This window comes from Eumetopias jubatus, unplaced genomic scaffold, assembly GCF_037043125.1.
Source record: "Eumetopias jubatus isolate StellerSeaLion01/CBP00866 unplaced genomic scaffold, mEumJub1_p1.0 scaffold_15, whole genome shotgun sequence".
Classification (NCBI taxonomy): domain Eukaryota; kingdom Metazoa; phylum Chordata; class Mammalia; order Carnivora; family Otariidae; genus Eumetopias; species Eumetopias jubatus.
The window spans coordinates 1064686-1088051 of record NW_028274821.1 but is presented as its reverse complement, the minus strand read 5'-3'; the positions used below and the strand labels follow the sequence as shown (position 1 = coordinate 1088051).

Below are 23366 nucleotides of genomic sequence, written 5' to 3'. Positions count from 1 at the left end.
ATCTTTTTTGACTACAACAGTATGAAAGTAGACATCAACCAGAAGTAAAAAATCTGGAAAGAACACAAATATGTAGAGACTAAACAACATGCTACTAAACAATGAATTAATGGGTCAACCAAGAAATCAAAGAGGAAATAAAAAAGTACATGGAGACCAATGAAAATGAAAACACAACGGTCCAGATCACTGGGATGCAGCAAAAGCTGTTGGAAGAGGGAAGTTTAGAGCGCTATAGGCCTACTGCAAGAAGCAAGAAAAATCTCAAACAACCTAACCTTCCACCTAAAGGAGCTAGAAAAAGAAGAACAAAACTCCAAACCACTAGAAGGAAGGAAATACTAAAGATTCGAGCAGAAATAAATGAAAACTAAAAAAACAATAGAACAGGTCGATAAAACCAGGAGCTTGTTCCTTTTTTTTTTTTTTCTCATTAAACGTTTGTTTTAATGGGTCTCAAAATTCTGTGACAGATTTTTGGTCAAGCTGTTTCCATTAAAAAGTACTGATTTTAAAAACTAATAACTTAAAACTGCCACACACACACACAAAACATGGTCCACAAAACATTCTCCTTTCCTTCTGAAGGTTTTACGATGCATTGTCATCATTCACCAGTCTTTTACTATTAAACTTAAATGGCCAATTGACACAAACAGTCCTGAGACCGTTCTTCCACCACTGATTAAGACTGGGGTGGCAGGTATTGGGGATAATATTCATTTAGCCTTCTGAGCTTTCTGGGCAGACTTGGTGACCTTGCCAGCTCCAGCTGCCTTCTTGTCCACTGCTTTGATGACACCCACAGCGACCGTCTGTCTCATGTCACGAACAGCAAAACGGCCCAGAGGAGGAGAGTCAGAGAAGCTCTCAACACACGTAGGCTTGCCAGGAACCATATCAACAATGGCAGCATCACCAGATTTCAAGAACCTGGGACCATCTTCCAGCTTTTTTCCAGATCGACGACCTATTTTCTCCTTCAGCTCAGCAAACTTGCAAGCAATGTGAGCCATGTGACGATCCAGCACAGGTGCCTATCCAGCACTGATTTGGCCTGGATGGTTCAGGATAACCACCTGAGCCGTGAAGCCAGCTGCTTCCATTGGTGGGTCATTTTTGCTGTCACCAGCCACACTGCCACGACGAACATCTTTGACAGATACGTTCTTGACATTGAAGCCCACGTTGTCCCCAGGAAGAGCCTCACTCAAAGCTTCATGGTGCATTTCAACAGACTTTACTTCAGTTGTAACATTGACTGGAGCAAAGGTGACCACCATCCCAGGTTTAAGAACACCAGTCTCGACTCGGCCCCCAGGGACAGTACCAATACCACCAATTTTGTAGACGTCCTGGAGAGGCAGATGCAAGGGCTTGTCAGCTGGACGAGCTGGTGGCAGGATGCAATCCAGAGCTTCAAGCAGTGTGGTTCCACTGGCATTCCCATATTTACGGGTGACTTTCCATCCCTTGAACCAAGGCATGTTAGCACTTGGCTCCAGCATGTTGTCACCGTTCCAACCAGAAATTGGCACAAATGCTACTGTGTCGGGGTTGTAGCCAATTTTCTTAATGTAGGTGCTGACTTTCTGATTTCCTCGTATCTCTTCTGGCTGTAGGGTGGCTCAGTGGAATCCATCTTGTTAACACCAACAATTAGTTGTTTTACACCCAGTGTGTAAGCCAGAAGGGCATGCTCACGGGTCTGCCCATTCCTGGAGATACCGGCTTCAAATTCACCAACACCAGCAGCAACAATCAGGACAGCACAGTCAGCCTGAGATGTGCCTGTAATCACGTTTTTGATAAAGTCTCTGTGTCCTGGGGCATCAATGATGGTCACGTAATACTTGCTGGTCTCGAATTTCCACAGGGAGATATCAATGGTGATACCACGTTCACGTTCAGCTTTCAGTTGATCCAAGACCCAGGCATACTTGAAGGAGCCCTTTCCCATCTCAGCAGCCTCCTTCTCAAATTTTTCAATAGTTCTTTTGTCGATCCCACCACATTTGTAGATCAGATGACCAGTAGTGGTAGACTTGCCCGAATCTACGTGTCCAATGACGACGATGTTGATGTGAGTCTTTTCCTTTCCCATTTTGGTTTAGGTTGAGCGGTGGTTTTCACGACACCTGTGTTCTGGAGGCAAACCCGTTGCGAAAAAGCCAGGAGCTTGTTCCTTGAAAAGATCAACACATCGACAAACCTTTCACCAGACTCATCGAGAGACAGAGAGAGAGAAGGAGGACTCAAAGTCAGAACTGAGAGAGAGGAGCAGTAACCACCAATGCCACGGAAATACAAAAGATCAGAGAAGAGAGTATTATGCAAAATTACATGCCAACAAACTGGACAACCTAGAAGGGATGGATGAATTCCTAGAAAAGTAAGTTAACCTCCCAAAACCGAATCAGGAAAAAATAGAAAATCTGAACAGACTGGTCACCAACAATGAAATCACATCAATAATCAAAACACTCCCAACAAATGAAAGTTCACAGGTGAATTTTACCAAACATTTAAAGAAGAGTTAATACCGATTCTTCTCAAACTATTCAAAAAAAAAATAATAATAATAATAAAAGACGAAGGGAAACTTCCAAAGTCATTCTATGAAGCCAGCATTACCGTGATACCAAAACCAGGTAACGACACCACAACGAAAGAGAACTACAGGCCAATATCTCTTATTAGCATAGATGCAAAGATCCTCAGCACACCGAATCCAAGAATACATTAAAAAAAGTATTCACCACAATCAGATGGGATTTATTCCTGGGGTTGCAAGGGTGGTTCAGTATTTGGAAATCACGTGATACATCACATCAACAAGAGAACACATAAAAACCATATGATTATTTCAAAAGATACAGAAGAAGCATTTGACAAAATTCAACACCCGTTCATCAAAAAACTCTTGACAAAGTGGGTTTAGAGCTAACATAGCTGGAGATGATAAAGGCCATATATGAAAAATCCACAGCAAACATCATGTTCAATGGGGATCCTGGGATCGAGTCCCACATCGGGCTCCCTGCTTGGTGGGGAGTCTGCTTCTCCCTCTGACCCTCTCCCCTCTCATGCTCTTTCTCTCTCTCTCTCTCAAATAAATAAATAAAATCTAAAAAAAAAAAAAATCAATGGGGAAAAACTGAAAGCTCTTCCCTGAGATCAGGAACAAGACAAGGATGTCCACCCTTACCACTTTTATTCCACATCATACTAGCCAGAGAAGTCAGAGAAGAAAAAGAAAAAGAAAGAAATACTCGAAGTACAGAAAGCAGGTGTGGATGGGGTGTAGAAAACAAATACAAAATTTTCAACTTAAAAATACAATAACTGGGGGCACCTGGGTGGCTCAGTTTGTTAAGCAGCAGACTTGATTTCAGCTCAGGTCGTGATCTCAGGGTTGTGAGATCAAGGCCCATGTTGGGCTCCATGCTCAGCAGGGAGTCTGCTTGAGATTCTCTTTTCCCTCTCCTACCCCTTCCCCACCTCTCTCTCTCAAATATCTTAAAAAAAAAAATACAATAACTGACATTAAAATCTCAATTGACAGGGTTAATAGCAGTACAGACAGAGTAATTTAGTGAACTAAAAGATCTGAAGGAAATAATCCAGAATAAAGTATCAAGAGAGAAAAGATGAGAAAACATGTAAGAGACCAAGGATAGAGTAAAGGACCTTAAATATGGACTGGAGTCTCAGGAGGAAAACAGGGGGAGGAGAGTAGGTCAGCAGTATGGGAAGATATGGCAGAAAAACATCCAAATTTGACCAAGAAATGAAACTGTAGAGTCAAGGAGCCCTATGAATTCTAAGTAGAATAAAAATGTATATTCTTAGGCATCTTATAATACATCTTCTGGAAACGAAACTAATAGAAGCCAGAAGAAAAAGAATTCTCTTCAAAGTAATAACACACTGGCAGGTCACTTAAAAGAAGAACAATGGGGGACAAATAACAAGAGAATGACAATGTTACAGTGCTTAAAGAAAACTGTTGCTAACCTAGAATTCTATACCCATTAAAACTATCCTTCAGGAGTGATAATGAGGGGCGCCTGGGTGGCTCAGTCGTTAAGCGTCTGCCTTCGGCTCAGGTCGTGATCCCAGGGTCCTGGGATCAAGCCCCACATCGGGCTCCCTGCTCCGCGGGAAGCCTGCTTCTCCCTCTCCCGCTCCCCCTGCTTGTGTTTTTTTGTCTTGCTGTCCAAAAAAAAAAAAAAAAAGTGACAATGAAATAGACATTTTTATGGGGTGCCTGGGTGATCACTTGGTTGAGTGTCCAACTCTTGGTTTCGGCTCAGGTCACAATCTCAGGGTTGTGTTCAGCAGGGAGTCTGCTTGAGATTCTGTCCCCCTCCCTCTGCCCCTCCCCTAACTCGCCTACAGGTGCTTGCTCTCTCACATAAATGAATCTTTTTTAAAAGTTATTTTTAGACAAAAACTGAGAAATAAGTTACTGGTACACATATGCTGAAGGACATTCTGAAGACAAAAGCTCCTAGAGGGAAGATTAAAGGCAAGAAGAAATGAAAAAGCACAATTAATAAATATGCAGATACAGATGAATATTAAATGTATAAGAAAGATATTGTGAGGGTGCCTGGGTGGCTCAGTTGGTTAAGCGACTGCCTTTGGCTCAGGTCATGATCCTGGGGTCCCGGGATCGAGTCCCGCATCGGGCTCCCTGCTCAGCAGGGAGTCTGCTTCTCCCTCTGACCTTCCTCCATCTCATGCTCTCTCTCTACCATTCTCTCTCTCAATAAATAAATAAAAATCTTTAAAAAAAAAAAAAAGAAAGATATTGTGAAACTAAAAGTCGACATAGAATTGAAAACAATAAATGTTAGGAGCAGAGTAAAAGCACTGAAAGTGTTTTATGGTCTTTCCAGTGCCTGGGAAATTGGTAAAAGAAAAGTACACTGTGATAATGTAAAGATGTATGCTATAGTATTTAGAATAATCATTAAATGAGCAGTAAGAGGAAGTAAAATTTCCAAGCTAATAGTGGGAGGAAGAAAAGAATAAGAAAATATATCTAACAAATTCAAAGAACACAGGAGAGAAAAAGAAACATGGAACAGACAGGACAAATACAAAATATATGGTAAGATAATGGATTTAAGCTAAAATATACACTTAGGCCCTGAGCAGCATGGGTTTGAACTGTGCAGGTCTACTTGTAAGTGGATTTTTTATAGTGCACTATTGTAAATTATTTTAACATTTCCTTTTCTCTAGCTTAGTTTACTGGAAGAGTACAGTATATAATACAACATAGAAAATATATGTTAATCAACTGTTATGGTAAGGCTATCAGTAGCTAAGATCTGGGGGAGTCAAAAGTTCTATGTGGATTTTTGACTGGGCAGGGTGTCAGCATCCCTAAGTCCTATACTGATCAAGGGTCAGTATATGCAATTACATTAAATGTGAATGGACAAAATTTAAAAACAGAATCAAATAAAAAACCCAAATTATATGCTGTTTATAAGAGATACATCTAAAACAAAGATGTAGAAATACTGAAAGTAAAGGATAGGAAACCATCCCATGTAAATAATAACCCAACAGAAGCTAGTATAGCTATAGCAATTTCAGACAAACTAGATTTAAAGGCAAAAATCATAAGAGATACTTTAAATTCAACTCACACAGAAGACGTATATCTGAATTTGAATATAACTGATAACATGGCCTCAAAAGGAAAAATCAGAACTACAGTAGGAAATACACAAGCCCACAACCATAGTGGGAAATTATAAAAATTCCTCTTTCAATAACTGATACAATGTTCACAAACACAGTATCTCAGTACAAATGAGATAAGCAAAATAGAGTAGGCAGCTTTAAACTTCCATCCTTCCATAGAAGCATTGAAAAGAACCAGAAACTATCAAAACTAACTTTTTCAGAACTCCAGAAAGCAGTTAAAGGTTTATAGCAACCAAGTAGAAGTAAAAGACCAATCAAGAAAAAGGCAAATTTTTTATTAAGGTTTTTTTATTATTATTATTATTTGAGCGAGAGAGAGAGCATGAGCAGGGGAGAGGCAAAGGGAGAGGGAGAAGTAGGCTTCCTGCCAAGCAGGAAGCCTGACACAGGGCTTGATCACAGGACCCCGGGATCGTGACCTGAGCCAAAGGCAGACGCTTAACCAACTGTGCCACCAAGGCGTCCCTCGGCAAGCTTTTAAGAAGAAAAGCACTGTGGTGTTTTTATAGGTCCCAGGCCCTGCCCATCCCTAGTTTCATAGCTGTCTTGAAGAGGGCAGCCTATGTTCCCAGTGTGGGAACCTGGTCCTTGGTTCTAGAGGGAGCAGAGATCTTACTACAAATTATTATTTTTAAAGAAACCAAGTATTTTTAAAAGATTTATTTATTTATTTATTGAGAGAGAGAGAGAGAATGATAGAGAGAGAGCATGAGAGGGAGGAAGGTCAGAGGGAGAAGCAGACTTCCTGCTCAGCAGGGAGCCCGATGTGGGACTCGATCCCAGGACTCCAGGATCATGACCTGAGCCAAAGGCAGTCACTCAACGGAGCCACCCAGGCACCCTATTTTTTTTTTTTTTTTTTGAGAGAGAGAGCATGAGTGGGAGGGGCAGAGAGAGAGGGAGAGAGAGTACCAAGGAGACTCTGTGCTCAGTGTGGAGCCTGAGGCAGGGCTCAATCTCACAACCCTACAGTCCTGACCCAAGCCAAAACCAAGACTCAGGCACCCAACTGACTACACCACCCAGGCGCCCCTTACAAATTACTGTGTATGTTTATTCTAAACTGTGTACGGGCCACCCGAAGGACTGACAAGGTACACAGATCTGTCTGTACATATTTGGAACTCTGAGGGCAGAAAAGTGGCAGGCATTCCTCAAAAACATTGTAAGGCAATTTAAAAATCCACAGTTGTTTGGGGCTAAAGGATTACAATCAAGATTGCCTAAAAGCCATAGTAGAAAAGCATGGGAGAGAGTTTCTTTGGGAAATGAGGGCATTGAAAAGTGTGTGTGTGCTTGAGAATTTAGAAAGCCACGTGCATGCTCTATTCAGGATACATTGTCAGAAAAAAAAACCTGAGAAAAACCTAAGCTTTCACCACTCCTCACACTGCAAGCAAGAAGTGAAGACTTAGGCAAATTGTAAATGGCCTGGCTAAGTGTTGAAGGAGTACCCTAGGCCTGAGTCAATCTGTAAAGACAGGGAGAGGTGTTTTTTAAGCTCCTGATATTCACGGAAATCTCAATTACTTAAGCTAAACCTTCACCAAAACCAGCAAATACTGGGAAAGAGGAGAATCTGATTTCTAGAATTATTAATTATAATATGCAAATGCCTGTTTTTCAGCAAGAAATCACAAGTCGTACAGAAATAAAACAGAAAAGTACCGCCCATTAAAAGGGAAAAATTAACAGAAACTGTTGCTGAGGAAAGCTAGACATTGGACTAAAGACTTTAAGATTTATTTATTTAGTTTTAGAGCAAGAGCACATGGGCGGGGGGGGACAGAGGGAGAAGGAAAGAGAACCCTCAAGCAGACTCTCTGCTGAGTGCAGAGCCTGACTCAGGGCTCGATGCCAGGACCCCAAAATCAGGACTTGAGCCGAAACCAAGAGCTGGCCACCTAACTGAGCCATCCAGGCACCCCTGGACTAAAGACTTTAAATCAGCTGTTTTAAATATGCTCAAAGAGCTAGAGGAAACCATGTACAGATTGAAACCAGGACAACTATGTGAACATCATGAGAATATCAGTAAAAAGACAAATAATAAAAGGAACTAAATAAAAATATCAGAACTGAAAAATATTAACAAATTTGAAAATCTGCTAGAGGGACTCAACAGCAGATTTGAGCAGCACCTAAATAATCAGCAAACTTGAGACCATACAACTGAAGTTATCCAGGGTGAGGAGCAGAAAAAAAAAAATGAAGAAACCTATGCAGAGCCTGAGCGATCTGGGGGATACTGTTAAGCAGGCCAATATATACATTATGGGAGTCTCAGGAGAAGAGCGAGAGCGAGAACGGAAAAAAATTCCTTGAAGTGCAGAAAGAAAAGATATCAAGTAAGAATTCTATATCCAAAAGAATGACTGTTCAAAGAATGAAAGAGAGGGGCACCTGGGTGGCTCAGTCGTTAAGCATCTGCCTTCGGCTCAGGTCATGATCCCAGGGTCCTGGGATCGAGCCCTGCATCGGGCTCCCTGCTCTGGAGGAAGCCTGCTTCTCCCTCTCCCACTCCCCCTGCTTGTGTTCCTTCTCTCGTTGTGTCTCTCTCTGTCAAATAAATAAAATCTTAAAAAAAAAAAAATGGAGAAACTAAGATAAACCAAATCTAAGACAAGTTGTTACTAAAAGGTCTGCCTTACCAGAAATGGTAAAGGGAGTCTTACTGAAGTGGAAGGATAAAAGCCACATGAAGAAATAAAGAAGGTAACTACGTAGATAAATATCCTGTACTTTTGGTTTTAATTCCTTTTTTCCCTATACGACTTAAAGGGCAAATGCATTATGCAATAATAATAAATGTTAATGGGCACACAGTGTATAAATAGTGGGGAAAAATACAAAGGGGGAGAGAGATGGAGACGTATACAATCAAACTAGGTCATTTTAAGATGTTAACTGTAATCCCTATGGGAATCAATTAGAAAATAACTAAAATATATAACCAAGTCAAGAAGGGAATACAAATTATACAATACAAAAGAACTAAATTTTTTTAAAGGCAATAACTGGAGGAATTGAGAAATGAAAACCTATACAACCGAAAACAAAGAGTTAAAAGTCAGAATTCCTTCCTTATCCCTAATTACTTTAAATGTAAATGTATTAAACTTCCAATTAATAAGCAGAGATTAGCAGAATGGTTAAAGAAGCATCGTCAATCTATATGCTGCTATCAAAGATTGACTTTAGATACGAAGGCACAAAGAAGTTACAAGTAAAAAGATGGAAAAAGAGAGCTGGGGTGGCTATTTTATTACCAGACAAAACTGATTTTAAGTAAAAAAAAAAAAGGTTGTAAGAGGTGAAGAATACCATATATTGATAAAAATTGATACATCAAGGTATGACAATTATAGATACATCAAAGTATAACAATAACATATGCACCTAAAATAAAGCCCCAAATTATATGATGCAAACATAGAACCTTGAAAGGAGAAATGAACAGTTCTACAGTACTGTAGACTTTAATTTTAATAAAGGTTAGAACAATGAGACTGATCAATAAGGAAAGAGAGAACCTGGAAAGTACCATAAGCAAATTAGCCCTAATAAAATTCTACCCAACAAGAACAGAATGCACTTTCCTTTCAAGTGCAGATGGAACCTCCCCAGAATACGCCATATATACGGCAACAAAACAAGTCTCAATAAATAAAACAAATAATATAAATATAATACAAATCTAAAGATTGAAATACTAAAAGTATCTTTTCTAACACAATAAATGAAATCAGAAATCAGTAACAACAAAAGTGCTAGAACTGTCATATATACAGACACTAAACGTACTCAAACAACCGAAGGGTCAAGGAAATGATCACAAGGGAAATTAGAAAATAACTTGAGAGCAAGATGGAGTAGGAGACCTAAATTTCTTCTGGTCCCAGGAATTCAGCTGAATAGGGATCAAACCATTCTGAACACCTACGAACTCAACAGGAGACTGAAGAAGAGAGTAGCAACAACTCTCTGAACAGAGAAGTGACCACTTACTGGAAGGTAGGACGTGCGGAGAAGTGAATCCGAGGCGATATTCGGGAGGATAGACGGTGGGGGAGGGGGCCTCCCGCTTCTGGCAAGTGCTAGAGCGGCGGAGCACAAAATCGGACCTTTTAGAAGCCGGCTCCGCGGAGGGACGTCGCTCCAGTGGCTAAGCGGGGGGTGGAACCCTCGCGGGACAGTGTGGTCTCAGGACCCTCGGGGTCACAGAAAGACCGGGGGAGCCTGAGTGCGGCAGAGCTCCCAGGGATCGGAGCGGGGAAGCCGGCTGCAGAGACGGAGCCGAGGCGCGGGCTCTCAGCTCGGGGTGGCCCTAAACTGTGATCCGCGGCCCAGTCGGGGCACTGCTCCTCCAGCAGGGACCCAACAAGCGGCAGAGCCGGGGAGACTCCCCTTCCTCCCCCAGGAGGAGCGGCGCGGGAGCGCACCGCAGGGATCTGCTGGGTTTGGAGACTCCACACGGGGTCGGGTGCCAGAGACAGAAACGCTTGGTCACAGGCCGGGTGAGCACGGAGTGCGGCCGGAGACCGGGGAGACGGGAGTGACTGCTTTTCTCTGGGGGCGCACTGAGGAGCGGGACCCCGAGTTCTCAGCTCCTCCGGGTGGAGATTGGGAGGCCACCATTTTCACCCTGGTCCTCCAAGGCCGTACCGAGAGCTTGCAGGGAACAAAAGCTCCTGAGAGCAAACCGGAGCAGCTTGTTTAGCCCGGACCGACAAGGGCGGGGCAATTCCGCCTCCGGCAAAGACATTTGGGAACCACGGCAACAGGCCCCACCCCCAGAAGATCAGCACGAACAGCCAGCAAGCCAAGACCAAGTTTACCGATCAAGGAGAACGGGAGAACTCCAGCGCTAGGGGAACACTGCACATAGAATTCATGGCTTTTTCTCCATGATTCTTTAGTCTTTCAAAGTTAATTTTTTTTAACTTTTTAAAAAAATTTTTCTTTTTCCACCAACATCTTATCAATCTTTTTTATTTTTCATTTTTAGAGTCATATTCTATCCCTTCATAGTAGTTAACCTTATTTTTGGTATACATATATAAGTTGTCCTCTCTTTAAAATTTTGGGATACAAGTTTCTTCTAACAGACCAAAATATATCCTAAATCTCTAGTGTATGGCTTTGTTCTAGTCTCCTGCCTGATCACATTCTCCCTTTTTTTTTTTAAATCCTTTCTTTTTTCAACCAACTTCTTATTAATTCCTTTTATAAAATCTTTTATAATTTTCATCTTTACAGCCATATTCCCTCCATCATATTTACCCTTATTTTTGTACATATGTAAGTTTTTCTTCAAAATTTTGGGAAGCAATTTCTTCTAATAGACCAAAATATTCCCAAAATCTAGTGTGTGGCACTGATCTATGCAATTGCCTGATCATATTCGATCATATTCTGTTTATCTTTTTTTCTCTTTTTTCTTTCTTTCTCTTTCTTTTCCCCTGGTTTCAGGTCTCTTCTGATTTGTTTAGTGTATATTTTTCTGGTGTTGTTACCCTATTAGCATTTTGTTCTCATTCATCTTTTCTCCTCTGGACAAAATGACAAGATGGAAAAAAATCACCTCAAAAAAACCCAAACGGACCTAATCTGCCAGGGACCTAATCAATATGGACATTAGTAAGATGTTGGAACTAGAGTTCAGAGTGACGATTTTAAAGATACTAGCTGGGCTTGAAAAAAGCATGGAAGATTTGAGAAACCCTTTCTGGAGAAATAAAAGAACTAAAATCTAACCAAGTCAAAATCAAAAAGGCTATTAATGAGGTGCAATAAAAATGGAGGCTCTAACTGCTAGGATAAATGAGGCAGAAGAGAGAATTAGGGATATAGAAGACCAAATGATGGAAAATAAAGAAGCTGAGAAAAAGAGAGATAAACAACTACTGGATCACGAGGGCAGAATTCTAGAGAGAAGTGATACCATAAGAAGAAACAACATTAGAATAATTGGGATCCCAGAAGAAGAAGGAGAGAGAGGGGCAGAAAGTATATTGGAGCAAATTATAGCAGAGAACTTCCCTAATTTGGGGAAGGAAACAGGCATCAAAATCCAGGAGGCACAGAGAACCCCCCTCAAAATCAATAAAAATAGGTCAACACCCCGACATCTAATAGTAAAGCTTACGAGTCTCAGAGACAAAGAGAAAATCCTGAAAGCAGCTTTGGATAAGAGGTCTGTAACCTACAATGGTAGAAACATTAGATTGGCAACAGACCTGTCCACAGAGACCTGGCAGGCCAGAAAGGACTGGCATGATATCTTCAGAGCACTAAACGAGAGAAATATGCAGCCAAGAATACTATATCCAGCTAGGCTGTCATTGAAAATAGAAGGAGAGAAAAAAAGCTTCCAGGACAAACAAAACTAAAGGAATTTGCAAACATGAAACCAGCCCTCCAAGAAATATTGAAAGGGGTCCTCTAAGCAAAGAGAGAGCCTAAAAGTAACATAGACCAGAAAGGAACAGGGACAATATACAGTGACAGTCACCTTATAGGCAATACAATGGCACTAAATTCATATCTTTCAATAGTTACCCTGAATGTAACACATAACAATTGGCAATGACAATTCGGCAATCCTCTTATCAGACAAATTAGATTTTAAACCAAAGACTATAATAGGAGATGAGGAAGAACACTATATCATACTTAAAGGGTCTATCCAACAAGAAGATCTAACAATTGTAAATATCTATGCCCCTAACATGGGAGCAGACAATTACAATTAATAACAAAAGCAAGAAACACATCAACAACAATACAATAATAGTGGGGGACTTTAACACCCCCCTGACTGAAATGGACAGATCATCTAAGCAAAAGATCAACAAGGAAATAGAGACTTTAAATGACACACTGGACCAAATGGACTTCACAGATATATTCAGAACATTCCATCCCAAAGCAACAGAATACACATTCTTCTCTAGTGTCCATGGAACATTCTCCAGAATAGATCACATCCTAGGTCACAAATCAGGTCTCAACCGGTACCAAAAGATTGGGATCATTCCCTGCATATTTTCAGACCACAGTGCTTTGAAACTAGAACTCAATCACAAGAGGAAAGTTGGAAAGAAATACATGGAGGCTAAAGAGCATCCTACTAAAGAAGGAATGGGTCAAGCAGGATATTAAAGAAGAATTTAAAAAATTCATGGAAACAAATGAAAAATGAAAATACAACTGTTCAAAATCTTTGGGATGCAGCAAAGGCAGTGCTAACAGGAAAGTATATAGCAATACAAGCCTTTCTCAAGAAACAAGAAAGGTCTCAAATACACAACCTAACCTTACACCTAAAGGAGCTGGAAAAAGAACAGCAAATAAAGCCTAAACCCAGCAGGAGAAGAGAAATAATAAAGATCAGAGCAGAAATCAATGAAATAGAAACCAAAAGAACAGTAGAACAGATCAACGAGACTAGGAGCTGGTTCTTTGAAAGAATTAACAAGATTGATAAACCCCTGGCCAGACTTACCAAAAGAAAAGAGAAATGACCCAAATAAAATCATGAATGAAAGAGGAGAGATCACAACCAACACCAAAGAAATACAAACAATTACAAGAACATATTATGAGCAACTCTATGCCAGCAAATTAGATAATCTGGAAGAAACAGATGCATTTCTAGAGATGTATCAACTACCAAAACTGAACCAGGAAGAAATAGAAAACCTGAACAGACCTATAACCACTAAGGAAATTGAAGCAGTCATCAAAAATCTCCCAACAAAAGCCCAAGGCCAGATGGATTCCCAGGGGAATTCTACCAAACATTTAAAGAAGAATTAATACCTATTCTTCTGAAACTGTTCCAAAAAATAGAAATGGAAGGAAAACTTCCAAACTCGTTTTATGAGGCCACCATTACCTTGATCCCCAAACCAGACAAAGACCCCATCAAAAAGAATTACAGACCAATATCCTTGATGAACATGGATGCAAAAATTCTCACCACAATACTAGCCAATAGGATCCAACAGTACATTAAAAGGATTATTCACCACAACCAAGTGGGATTTATCCCTGGGCTGCAAGGTTAGTTCAACATCTGCAAATCAATGTGATACAATACATTAATAAAAGAACAAGAACCAATAATCCTCTCAATAGATGCAGAAAAAACATTTGACAAAGTACAGCATCCTTTCTTGATCAAAACTCTTCAGAGTATAGGGATAGAGGGTACATACCTCAATATCATAAAAGCCATCTATGAAAAACCCATGGGGAAAAACAGAGCTTTCCCCCTAAGGTCAGGAACACGGCAGAGATGTCCACTCTCACCACTGCTATTCAACATAGAATTAGAAGTCCTAGCCACAGCCATCAGACAACAAAAAGAAATAAAAGGCATCCAAATCAGCAGAGAAGAAGTCAAATTCTCACTCTTTGCAGATTATGATACTTTATGTGGAAAACCCAAAAGCCTCCACTCCAAAACTGCTAGAACTCATACAGGAATTCAGTAAAGTAGCAGGATATAAAATCAGTGCACAGAAATCAGTGGCATTCCTATACATCAACATCAAGACAGAAGAAAGAGAAATTAAGGAGTCGATCCCATTTAGAATTGCACCCAAAACCATAAGATACCTAGGAATAAATCTAACCAAAGAGGCAAAGAATCTGTACTCAGAAAACTATAAAATACTCATGAAAGAAATTGAGGAAGACACAAAGAAATGGAAAAACATCCCATGCTCATGGACTGGAAGAACAAATATCGTGAGGATGTCAATGCTACCTAGAGCAATCTACACATTCAGTGCAATCTCTATCAAAATACCATCTACTTTTTTCAAAGAAATGGAACAAATAATCTTAAAATTTTTATGGAACCAGAAAAGACCCTGAATAGCCAGAGGAAAGAAAAGCAAAGCTGGCGGCATCACAATTCCGGACTTCCAGCTCTATTACGAAGCTGTCATCATCAAGACAGTCTGGTACTGGCACAAAAACAGACACATAGATCAATGGAACAGAATAGAGAGCCCAGAAATGGACCCTCAACTCTGTGGTCAACTCATCTTTGACAAAGCAGGAAAGAATGTCCAGTGGAAAAAAGATAGTCTCTTTAACAAATGGTGTTGGGAAAATTGGACAGCCACATGCAGAAGAATGAAACTGGACCATTTCCTTACACCACACATAAAAATAGACTCCAAATGGTTGAAAGACCTAAACGTGAGACAGGAGTCCATCAATATCCTAAAGGAGAACACAGGCAGCAACCTCTTCGACCTCAGCCGCAGCAACTTCTTCCTAGAAACATCGCCAAAGGCAAGTGAAGCAAGGGCAAAAAGGAACTACTGGGACTTCATCAAGATAAGAAGCTTTTGCACAGCAAAAGAAAGAGTCAATAAAACCAAAAGACAACCAACAGAATGGGAGAAAATATTTGCAAATGACATCTCAGATAAAGGACTAGTATTCAAAATCTATAAAGAACTTATTAAACTCAACACCCAAAGAACAAATCATCCAATCAAGAAACGGGCAGAAGACATGAACAGACATTTCTCCAAAGAAGACATCCAAATGGCCAACAGACACACGAAAAAGTGCTCAACATCGCTCGGCATCAGGGAAATCCAAATCAAAACCTCAATGAGATACCACCTCACACCAGTCAGAATGGCTAAAATTAACAAGTCAGGAAACAACAGATGCTGGCAGAGATGCAGAGAAAGGGGAACCCTCCTACAGTGTTGGTGGGAATGCAAGCTGGTGCAGCCCCACTCTGGAAAACAGTATGGAGGTTGCTCAAAAAGTTGAAAATAGAGCTACCCTATGACCTAGCAATTGCACTACTGGGTATTTACCCCAAAGATACAGATGTAGGGATCTGAGGGGCACCTGGGTGGCTCAGTCTTTAAGCAGCTGCCTTCGGCTCAGGTCATGATCCCAGGGTCCTGGGATCGAGCCCCATGTCAGGCTCCCTGCTCTGTGGGAAGCCTGCTTCTCCCTCTCCCACTCCCCCTGCTTGTGTTCCCTCTCTCACTGTGTCTCTCTCTGTCAAATAGATAAATAGAATCTTTAAAAAAAAATGTAGGGGTCCAAAGGGGTACGTGTACCCTGATGTTTATAGCAGCAATGTCCACAATAGCCAAACTATGGAAAGAGCCAAGATGTCGGGGCGCCTGGATGGCTCAGTTGGTTAAGCGACTGCTTCGGCTCAGGTCATGATCCTGGAGTCCCGGGATCGAGTCCCGCATCGGGCTCTCTGCTCAGCAGGGAGTCTGCTTCTTCCTCTGACCCTCTTCCCTCTCATGCTCTCTATCTCTCATTCTCTCTCTCTCAAATAAATAAAATCTTTAAAAAAATATAAAAAAAAAAAGCCAAGATGTCGACAGATGAATGGATAAAGAAGATATGGTATATATATATAGAATGGAATATTATGCAGCCATCTAAAGCAATGAAATCTTGCCATTTGCAACAACGTGGATGGAAATGGAGGGTATTATGCTGAGTGAAATAAGTCAATCAGAGAAAGACACGTATCATATGACCTCACTGATATGAGGAATTCTTAATCTCAGGAAACAAACAGAGGGTTGCTGGAGTGGTGGGGGGTGGGAGGGATGGGGTGGCTGGGTGATAGACATTGGGGAGGGTATGTGCTATGGTGAGTGCTGTGAATTGTGCAAGACTGTTGAATCACAGACCTGTACCTCTGAAACAAATAATACATTATATGTTAAAAAAAAAACAAAAAAAGAAGAAGATAGCTGGAAGGGAAAAATGAAGGGGGGGAAATCGGAGGGGGAGACGAACCATGAGAGACGATGGACTCTGAGAAACAAACTGAGGGTCCTAGTCGGGAGGGTGGTAGGGGTATGGGTTAGCCTGGTGACGGGTATTAAAGAGGGCACGTACTGAATTGGAGCTCTGGGTGTTATATGCAAACAATGAATCATGGAACACTACATCAAAAACTAATGATGTATGGTAATTAACATAATTTAAAAAATAACGAGACAAATGAAAAGGAAAACACAATACATATAAACATTTATGAGGTAAAGCAAAAGAACTTCTCAGAAGCAAGCTTATAGTTGCAAATGCCTACACTGAACAAGATCTTAAATCAATAATCTAACTTTACATAATAAAGTAGAAAATAGGAAGTCATAATGAAAAAATAAAGCAAATGAATTACAAATGAAACCACAAGTCAGTTCTTTGAATAGATTAGCAGATTTACAAAGTTTTAGCAACGAAACTGGATAATTTACATGAAATAGAAAAATCTCCAGAAACACACAAACTACCAGAGCTGACTCAAGAAGAAATGGAAAATCAGACCTACAACATGTAGTGAGATTAAATTAGTAATCAAAAACCTCTCAACAATGAGAAGCCAGACTTTTAAAGAATTAACACCATTCCTTCTCAAACTCTTCCAAGAGTTGAAGACATAGGAATAATTCCCAACTCATTCTATGTGGCCAGCATTAACCTACTACCAAGGCCAGATAAAGACATCACAAGAAAATTACAGACTAATACCCCAATAAATATTTATGCAAAAATCCTCAATAAAATATTAGCAAGCTGAATCCAGTAGCATAACAGGAGTATATATACCATGACCAGGTAGGCTTTATCCCAGGAATTAATGCAAGGGTGGTTTAACATGAAAATCGATCAATGTAATACACCATTAACAAGATGAAGGATAAAGAAACCTATAATCATCTCATTTAATGCAGAGAAAGTATTTGACAATATCCAACTCTCTGTCATAATAAAAGCACTCAACAAACTACAAACAGAACAGAACTCCCTCAATATGATAAAGACCATATATGAAAACCCATAGCTAACATTATATACTCAATGGGGAAAGTCTGTAAGCTTTTCCTTCAAGAAAGAACAAGAAAAGCATACCTGTTTTTGCCACTTCTATTCAATATAATACTAGAAGTTCTAGCCACAGAAATTAGGCAAGAAAAAAAGGCATCCAAATTGGAAAGGAAGAAGTAAAATGATCCCTGTCAGAGATGACAAAATCTTACATGTAGATAACCCTAAAGAATGCACGTGCACACACAGACACACACACACACAGAGCTAATTCATGAATTCAGCAAAGTTTCAGGTTACAAAATCAGCTGCATTGCTATTCACTAACAGTGACAATCTGAAAGGAAATTAAAGCAGTTACATTTACAATAGCAGAAAAATCATAAAATATTTAGGAATAACTTTAAGGAGTTGAAAGACTTACACACTGAAAGCCACACAACTCCCAAAGGAAATTAAGACATAGTAAGTGGAAAAACACCCTGTGGTCATGGATTGGAAGACTTCCATTGTTACTGTCAGTACTACCCAAAGTGATCTCCAGATTCATTGCAATCACTGTTAAATTCCCAATGGCATTTTTTCAAGAAATAGAAAAACCCATTCCAAAATTCATATGGATTCTGAAGGGACCCCAAATAGCCAAAACAATCTTGAAAAATTAAAGTTGGAAGACTCACACTTCTTGATTTCAAAACTTACTACAAAGCTACAGAAATCAAAATGATGTGATACTGGAAAAGGGAGAGACATATATACCAATGAAAGAGAACAGAGCACCAAGAAATAAACCTTTGCAAATATGGTCAATTCATATTCAACAAGAGTACCAGGTCCATTTGGTGGGGGAAAGGAGAGCCTTTTCAACAAATGGTGCTGGGGAAACTGGTTATCCACATGCAAAAGCATGATACTTGAACCCTTACCTCATACCATATATAGAAATTAAACTGGATGAAAGGCCTAACATAAGAGCTAAAATTACTAAACTCTTAGAAAGAAATAGGGGGAAAGTTTCACAACATTGGATTTGGCAATAATTTCTTGGCTCTGACACTGAGGAGACTGGCGACAAAAGAAAAGACAGATTAATTGGTCTTCATGAAAATTAAAAACTTGTGCATCAAAAGACACGGTCCAGGGGCGCCTGGGTGGCTCAGTCAGTTAAGTATCTGCCTTTGGCTCAGGTCATGATCCTGGAGTCCCGGGATCGAGCCCCATGTCAGGTGCCCTGCTCAGCAGGGAGTCTGCTTCACCATCTCCCTCTGCCCCTCCCTTCCACTTGTTTTTTCTCTCTCAAATAAATAAATAAATCTAAAAGAAAAAAGACACTGTCCACAGAGTAAAAAGGCAGTCCATAGAATGGGAAAAAGTATTTGCAGATCACATTATCTGATAAGGGATTAAAATCCAGAAAATACAGAGAACTCCTAAAACTCAATAACAAAAACAAACAACCTATTAGAAAAATAAGCAAAGGACTTGAACTGCTGTTTCTCTAAAGAAGATCTACAAATGGCCAATAATCACATGAAAAGAGGCTCCACATCCCTGATCATTAGGGAAACAGTAATCAAAACCACAGTGAGATACCACAGTGGTATTAGGGTGGCTACTATTAAAAAAAAATAAAAAATAAAAAGTGTTGGCAAGAATGAAGAGAAACGAACCCTCGTGCACTGCTGGCAGGAATGTAAAGTGGCATAGCCACTGTGGAAAACAGTGTGCAATTCCTCAAAAAGTTAAAAACAGAATTACTATACGATGCAGTGATTCTGCTTCTGGGTCTTCTTGCAAAGGAATTGAAAGCAGGGACTCAAAGCGATACTTGCACACCTAGTTCATGGCAGCATCGCTCACAATAGGTCATAGGTAGAAGCAACCCAAGTGTCCTTCAGTAGATAAATGGATATAATGCGGTGTGCACATACATTGGAATATCATCCAGCCTTAAAAAGAAGGACATTTCGACACATGCTATAACATGGATGACCTTGAGGACATTATGGTAGGTGAAATAAGCCAGTCACAAAAAGACAAATATTGTAGTATTCCACTTCTGTAGGAACCTACAGTAGTCAAATCCATACAGACAGAAAGTAGAATTGTGGCTGCCAGGGACTGATGGGGTTGGGGGGGATGGAAAGTTCTTTTTCAATGAGGACAGAGTTTCAGTTTTGCAAGATGAAAAAATTATGGGGATGATGGTTGAACAATATTAATGCTTAATGCACTTAAAACGAGCACTTAAAATGGCTAAGATGGAAAATTTTATGTCATATATTTTGCAATTAAAAATTGGAAAAAAAATTTTTAAATTTTAATTGAAGTGTAGTTGACATAAAATACTAAATTAGTTTAAGGCGTACAACATTGTGATTCAAGATGCAGATACGTTACAAAATGCTCACCATCGTAAGTTTATTACAATACTACTATGTTCCCTGTTTCCTTCTCATCCCCCAAAAGAGTAAAGTCAACCTGCGGCACAGCTGTACATTGCAAACATTATGCTGAGTGAAATAAGCCAGACAGGAAAGGGCAAACACTACATGATGCCACTTCTGTCCATAGAAAGTAGAATGAAAGTTAATAGGGGCTGGATAAGCAGAGGCACCAGAGACAGGGACTGGAGAGTATTTTTCTTAGAGGTTTCTATTTGGGATGAAGAAAGCTTTAGAAATGGATGGTGTGATGGCTGCACAACATTGTGAACATGCAGAGTACTACTGAATTACACACTTAAAAGTAACTGAAGGGTGAATGTTATGTTATATAGATTTACCACAGTAAAAATAAAAAATATTTTAAAAAATCTTAGTAAAAGACTCTCTGCCTTTCAAACACTGAGATTAGCGAGCTGGTGAGATGGGGTACGGCCTGCGCGGGTATGAGAGCCCACGTGCTGGGAGTCCAGACGGCGAAGGGGAGACTCGCCTGCCCGGGCCCAGGGGGAGGACCCCGCGGGGCCAGGGGGCTGGGCTGAGGACTCCCAACTTGATCACAGAATATACCAGAGAGGGAGTTTGAGGCATTAGGGCCCCAGGGCTGCCGCTGTCTGAAGAGAGCTGCTGTCACTGGTCACTTGAAGGACACAGGGAGGCTCGGGTACCATGTGCGCGGCAGGAGTGCAGAGAGCATCAGGGCCGCAGTGGACAAGACTGATTGACAACTGGGCTGAAAAGCCAGTCCCAGTACATTTTAAACAACTGCAAACACCCAAAGTTAGTTCTCTTACACGGTTCAGTTAGGCTAAAGAGCAGTAATAAAGAGTATGAGGAAATTAATAATTATATTGCTTCAAACCACAGTGGAAATTACAAAACAATTTGAACTGAAGGTTAAAGAAAATGCTATATATCATCAAAACCTTTAGTATTCAGATAAAACCATGAGAGTGATTTTTATAGGTTGAACGCCTGTATTAAAAAACAAGAAAGGCTGGAAATCAATGACCTGCACATCTCAAACATTCTCGAACAGCAAAAGCCGCCCAGACCTGGAAGGAGATAATAAAAGGAGAAACTAATGACACATAAAAAGTATCAGAGCCAAAACGAGTCCTTTGAGGAGGCTAATAAGGGTTATGAGCCCCTAAGGAGGCTGCACAGGAGAGGGAGGGAGGGGCATGCGCGCAAAAGCCACCAACATCAGAAACGAAAAACACAACATCACTACAAACTGTGAAGACAGGATGTTATGAGCAGCTTATGTCAATTAATTTGAAAACTTAAATTTAGGTATTTACCAAATGTTAGAAAAGCAGGGCTTAACAGAAAGAAAAAACAGAAAACCCAAATGGCACAGAAAGTATAAAAGAAATTGAGCCCGTAACGAAAACCTTACCCTCAGGGGATGGAGAGATGTGTGAGCAACACAGCAAAATGTCAGCCACCAGCGTGTGGGCGGGGGCACACGCACGTTCACTGTGCAATTTCCAGCACTTCTGTATGTTTGAAATTTTTCAAAACAAAAGGTCATAGGGAACCTTCCCGCACTCACAAAAAGACCCCGCAGACCAGACGGGTTCATCGGTGGACTGTGCTAAACATTGCAGGAAGAAGGGACGCAACCTTGCACAGATGGCCCCTGAAGCCCGAGCCGGGACTGCTCCTCCCGGCAGGTGGTGAAGCTGGCCCAGCGCCGTCACAGGGACGCGTTGCACGACAGAGCCCAAGACGGCAGCCCCGCGCACTGCCGGACGCCCGTGGGGCGCTCCCCCCTCCCCCTGCGCCCCTTCCGCCTGGGCAGCCCGCACCCGCTGCGCCCCACTTACGGCCTGTGGCTCGCTCGCGGCTGGGGGCCAGCCCGCCGTGACCTCCATGCCGTGCAGCCTCTGCGTCTGCTTCAGTTGGTTGAGCGAGGGCTTCAGCTGGGCGGCCCCCACCGTCTTGCTCGTCCACTCGTCCACCAGCTTGTGCAGGTCATCCGTGAAGGTGCCTGTCTTGTTGTTGCTGTTGTTTGCCTGGGCCTGGACGTGCAGGGTGGGCTGGGGGCCCGGCTCGGGGCCCGGGACCAGGCTGCTGGTGGAGGACCCTGGGGAAGCACACACAGGCCGGGTTGGCAACTCTGCACACAGCACCGCCGACCTGCTGCAGTCATTCGTACAGTGGTCTTGCTTAGGCCAGGCAACACCTTGCTTCAGGAGATGGTCTGCATTTGGGGGCCTGTGTGCCAGCTTTAGACACTGTGGAACCTGTCCACAGGCTGTAAGGACCAGGCCGTGCCAGGCCAAAGGACAGGACCCAAGACGCTGGCAGCCTTACTCGGCATCCACTCTGCCCATGCTGCCCAGGAACCCCCGACTCCCACGTGTGAGGGAGCTCAGAAAACTGGGGGCGGACCCCCAGGCTTCTGCGCCCTGAGCAGGAACAAACATGAGAATGCCGAGTGCTCAGCCTGCGGCAGCCACTGCCATCCACCCAGCAAAGGGAAAAGGCCTGAGAGGCTTGGTCGTCGGAATGCTAATGGATTTAGTGGTTTGGAAATTTAAGACACAAAATTGTGCCTCTCCTCACCAGAGCATGTAAGGAAGGTATTAATAAAGTGTGCAAACACCCAGTGCCTTCAACTTTGGGCCCCCAAGCTCGGAGCTGTTTGCGGGGTGCAGGGTGTTTGCACCAGCAGGAACCGGGAGGCCCGGGGGCTATGTTTCGGGGGGGCGGGGGGAGGCTGCACAAAGAAGTCACACTCACCTACTTCACTGAAGGATTAATTTTAAATGACCAACATGGGACTTTTTAATTCTTTTTAGATTGTGACCCCCACCTCCACAACATAGAATTTCTGATGAGCAATTTAGAATAAGCCAATTTAAAATGTTTCTGCATTAAAAAAATAGTGTAACGACCATCTCTTCAAACAAGCGTTGCAAAATGTAGTCTAGAGTGGCTAGCAATGAAAAAGCACGGGCACAAACAGTTCAATATTAGTGATGGAATTTTACACACACAGCTATTTCTACATGAATGTTTCAGCCAGAAAAGAAAAAAGGAGAAAAAAAAAAAAAAGGTGTGAGGTGAGGGTGGTGGGCGGCCTAGGTGGACTGATACCCATTTCATCCCGGCATCTCTCCTCGGGGGCACTCATCTTTAGCACTTCAAGGACATACTCATTCCTACGGTTTTGGAAAAGGAGCCAATTAACAGTTGGCAATGTGTGGACGTTCCGGGGAAGGGGAGTGTCAGCGTGTCAACCGGCCAGGACACACAGACTCTAGGAGCCATGGAGACGCGAGGGGCACCCGCGGGTGGCTTTCCCTCCAGGCAGAGGCAAAGCGGTGCCCTTGGAGGGTGGGC

The 23366-nt window shown here is 41.7% G+C and overlaps 2 protein-coding genes across 2 annotated transcripts in view; both read right to left on the bottom strand.

The window, feature by feature from the left end:
- Positions 1–23366, bottom strand: part of PTPDC1 (protein tyrosine phosphatase domain containing 1) — a gene marked incomplete in the record, with an annotated part of 669594 nt that overhangs the window by 525510 nt on the left and 120718 nt on the right.
- WNK2 (WNK lysine deficient protein kinase 2) overlaps positions 1–23366 on the bottom strand; it is a 130067-nt gene that overhangs the window by 4218 nt on the left and 102483 nt on the right. The window contains exon 27 of the mRNA XM_088019204.1: positions 21845–22104. Within this exon, the coding sequence (XP_087875330.1) occupies positions 21845–22104 (260 nt within the window). The remainder of the gene's footprint in view (positions 1–21844; positions 22105–23366) is intronic.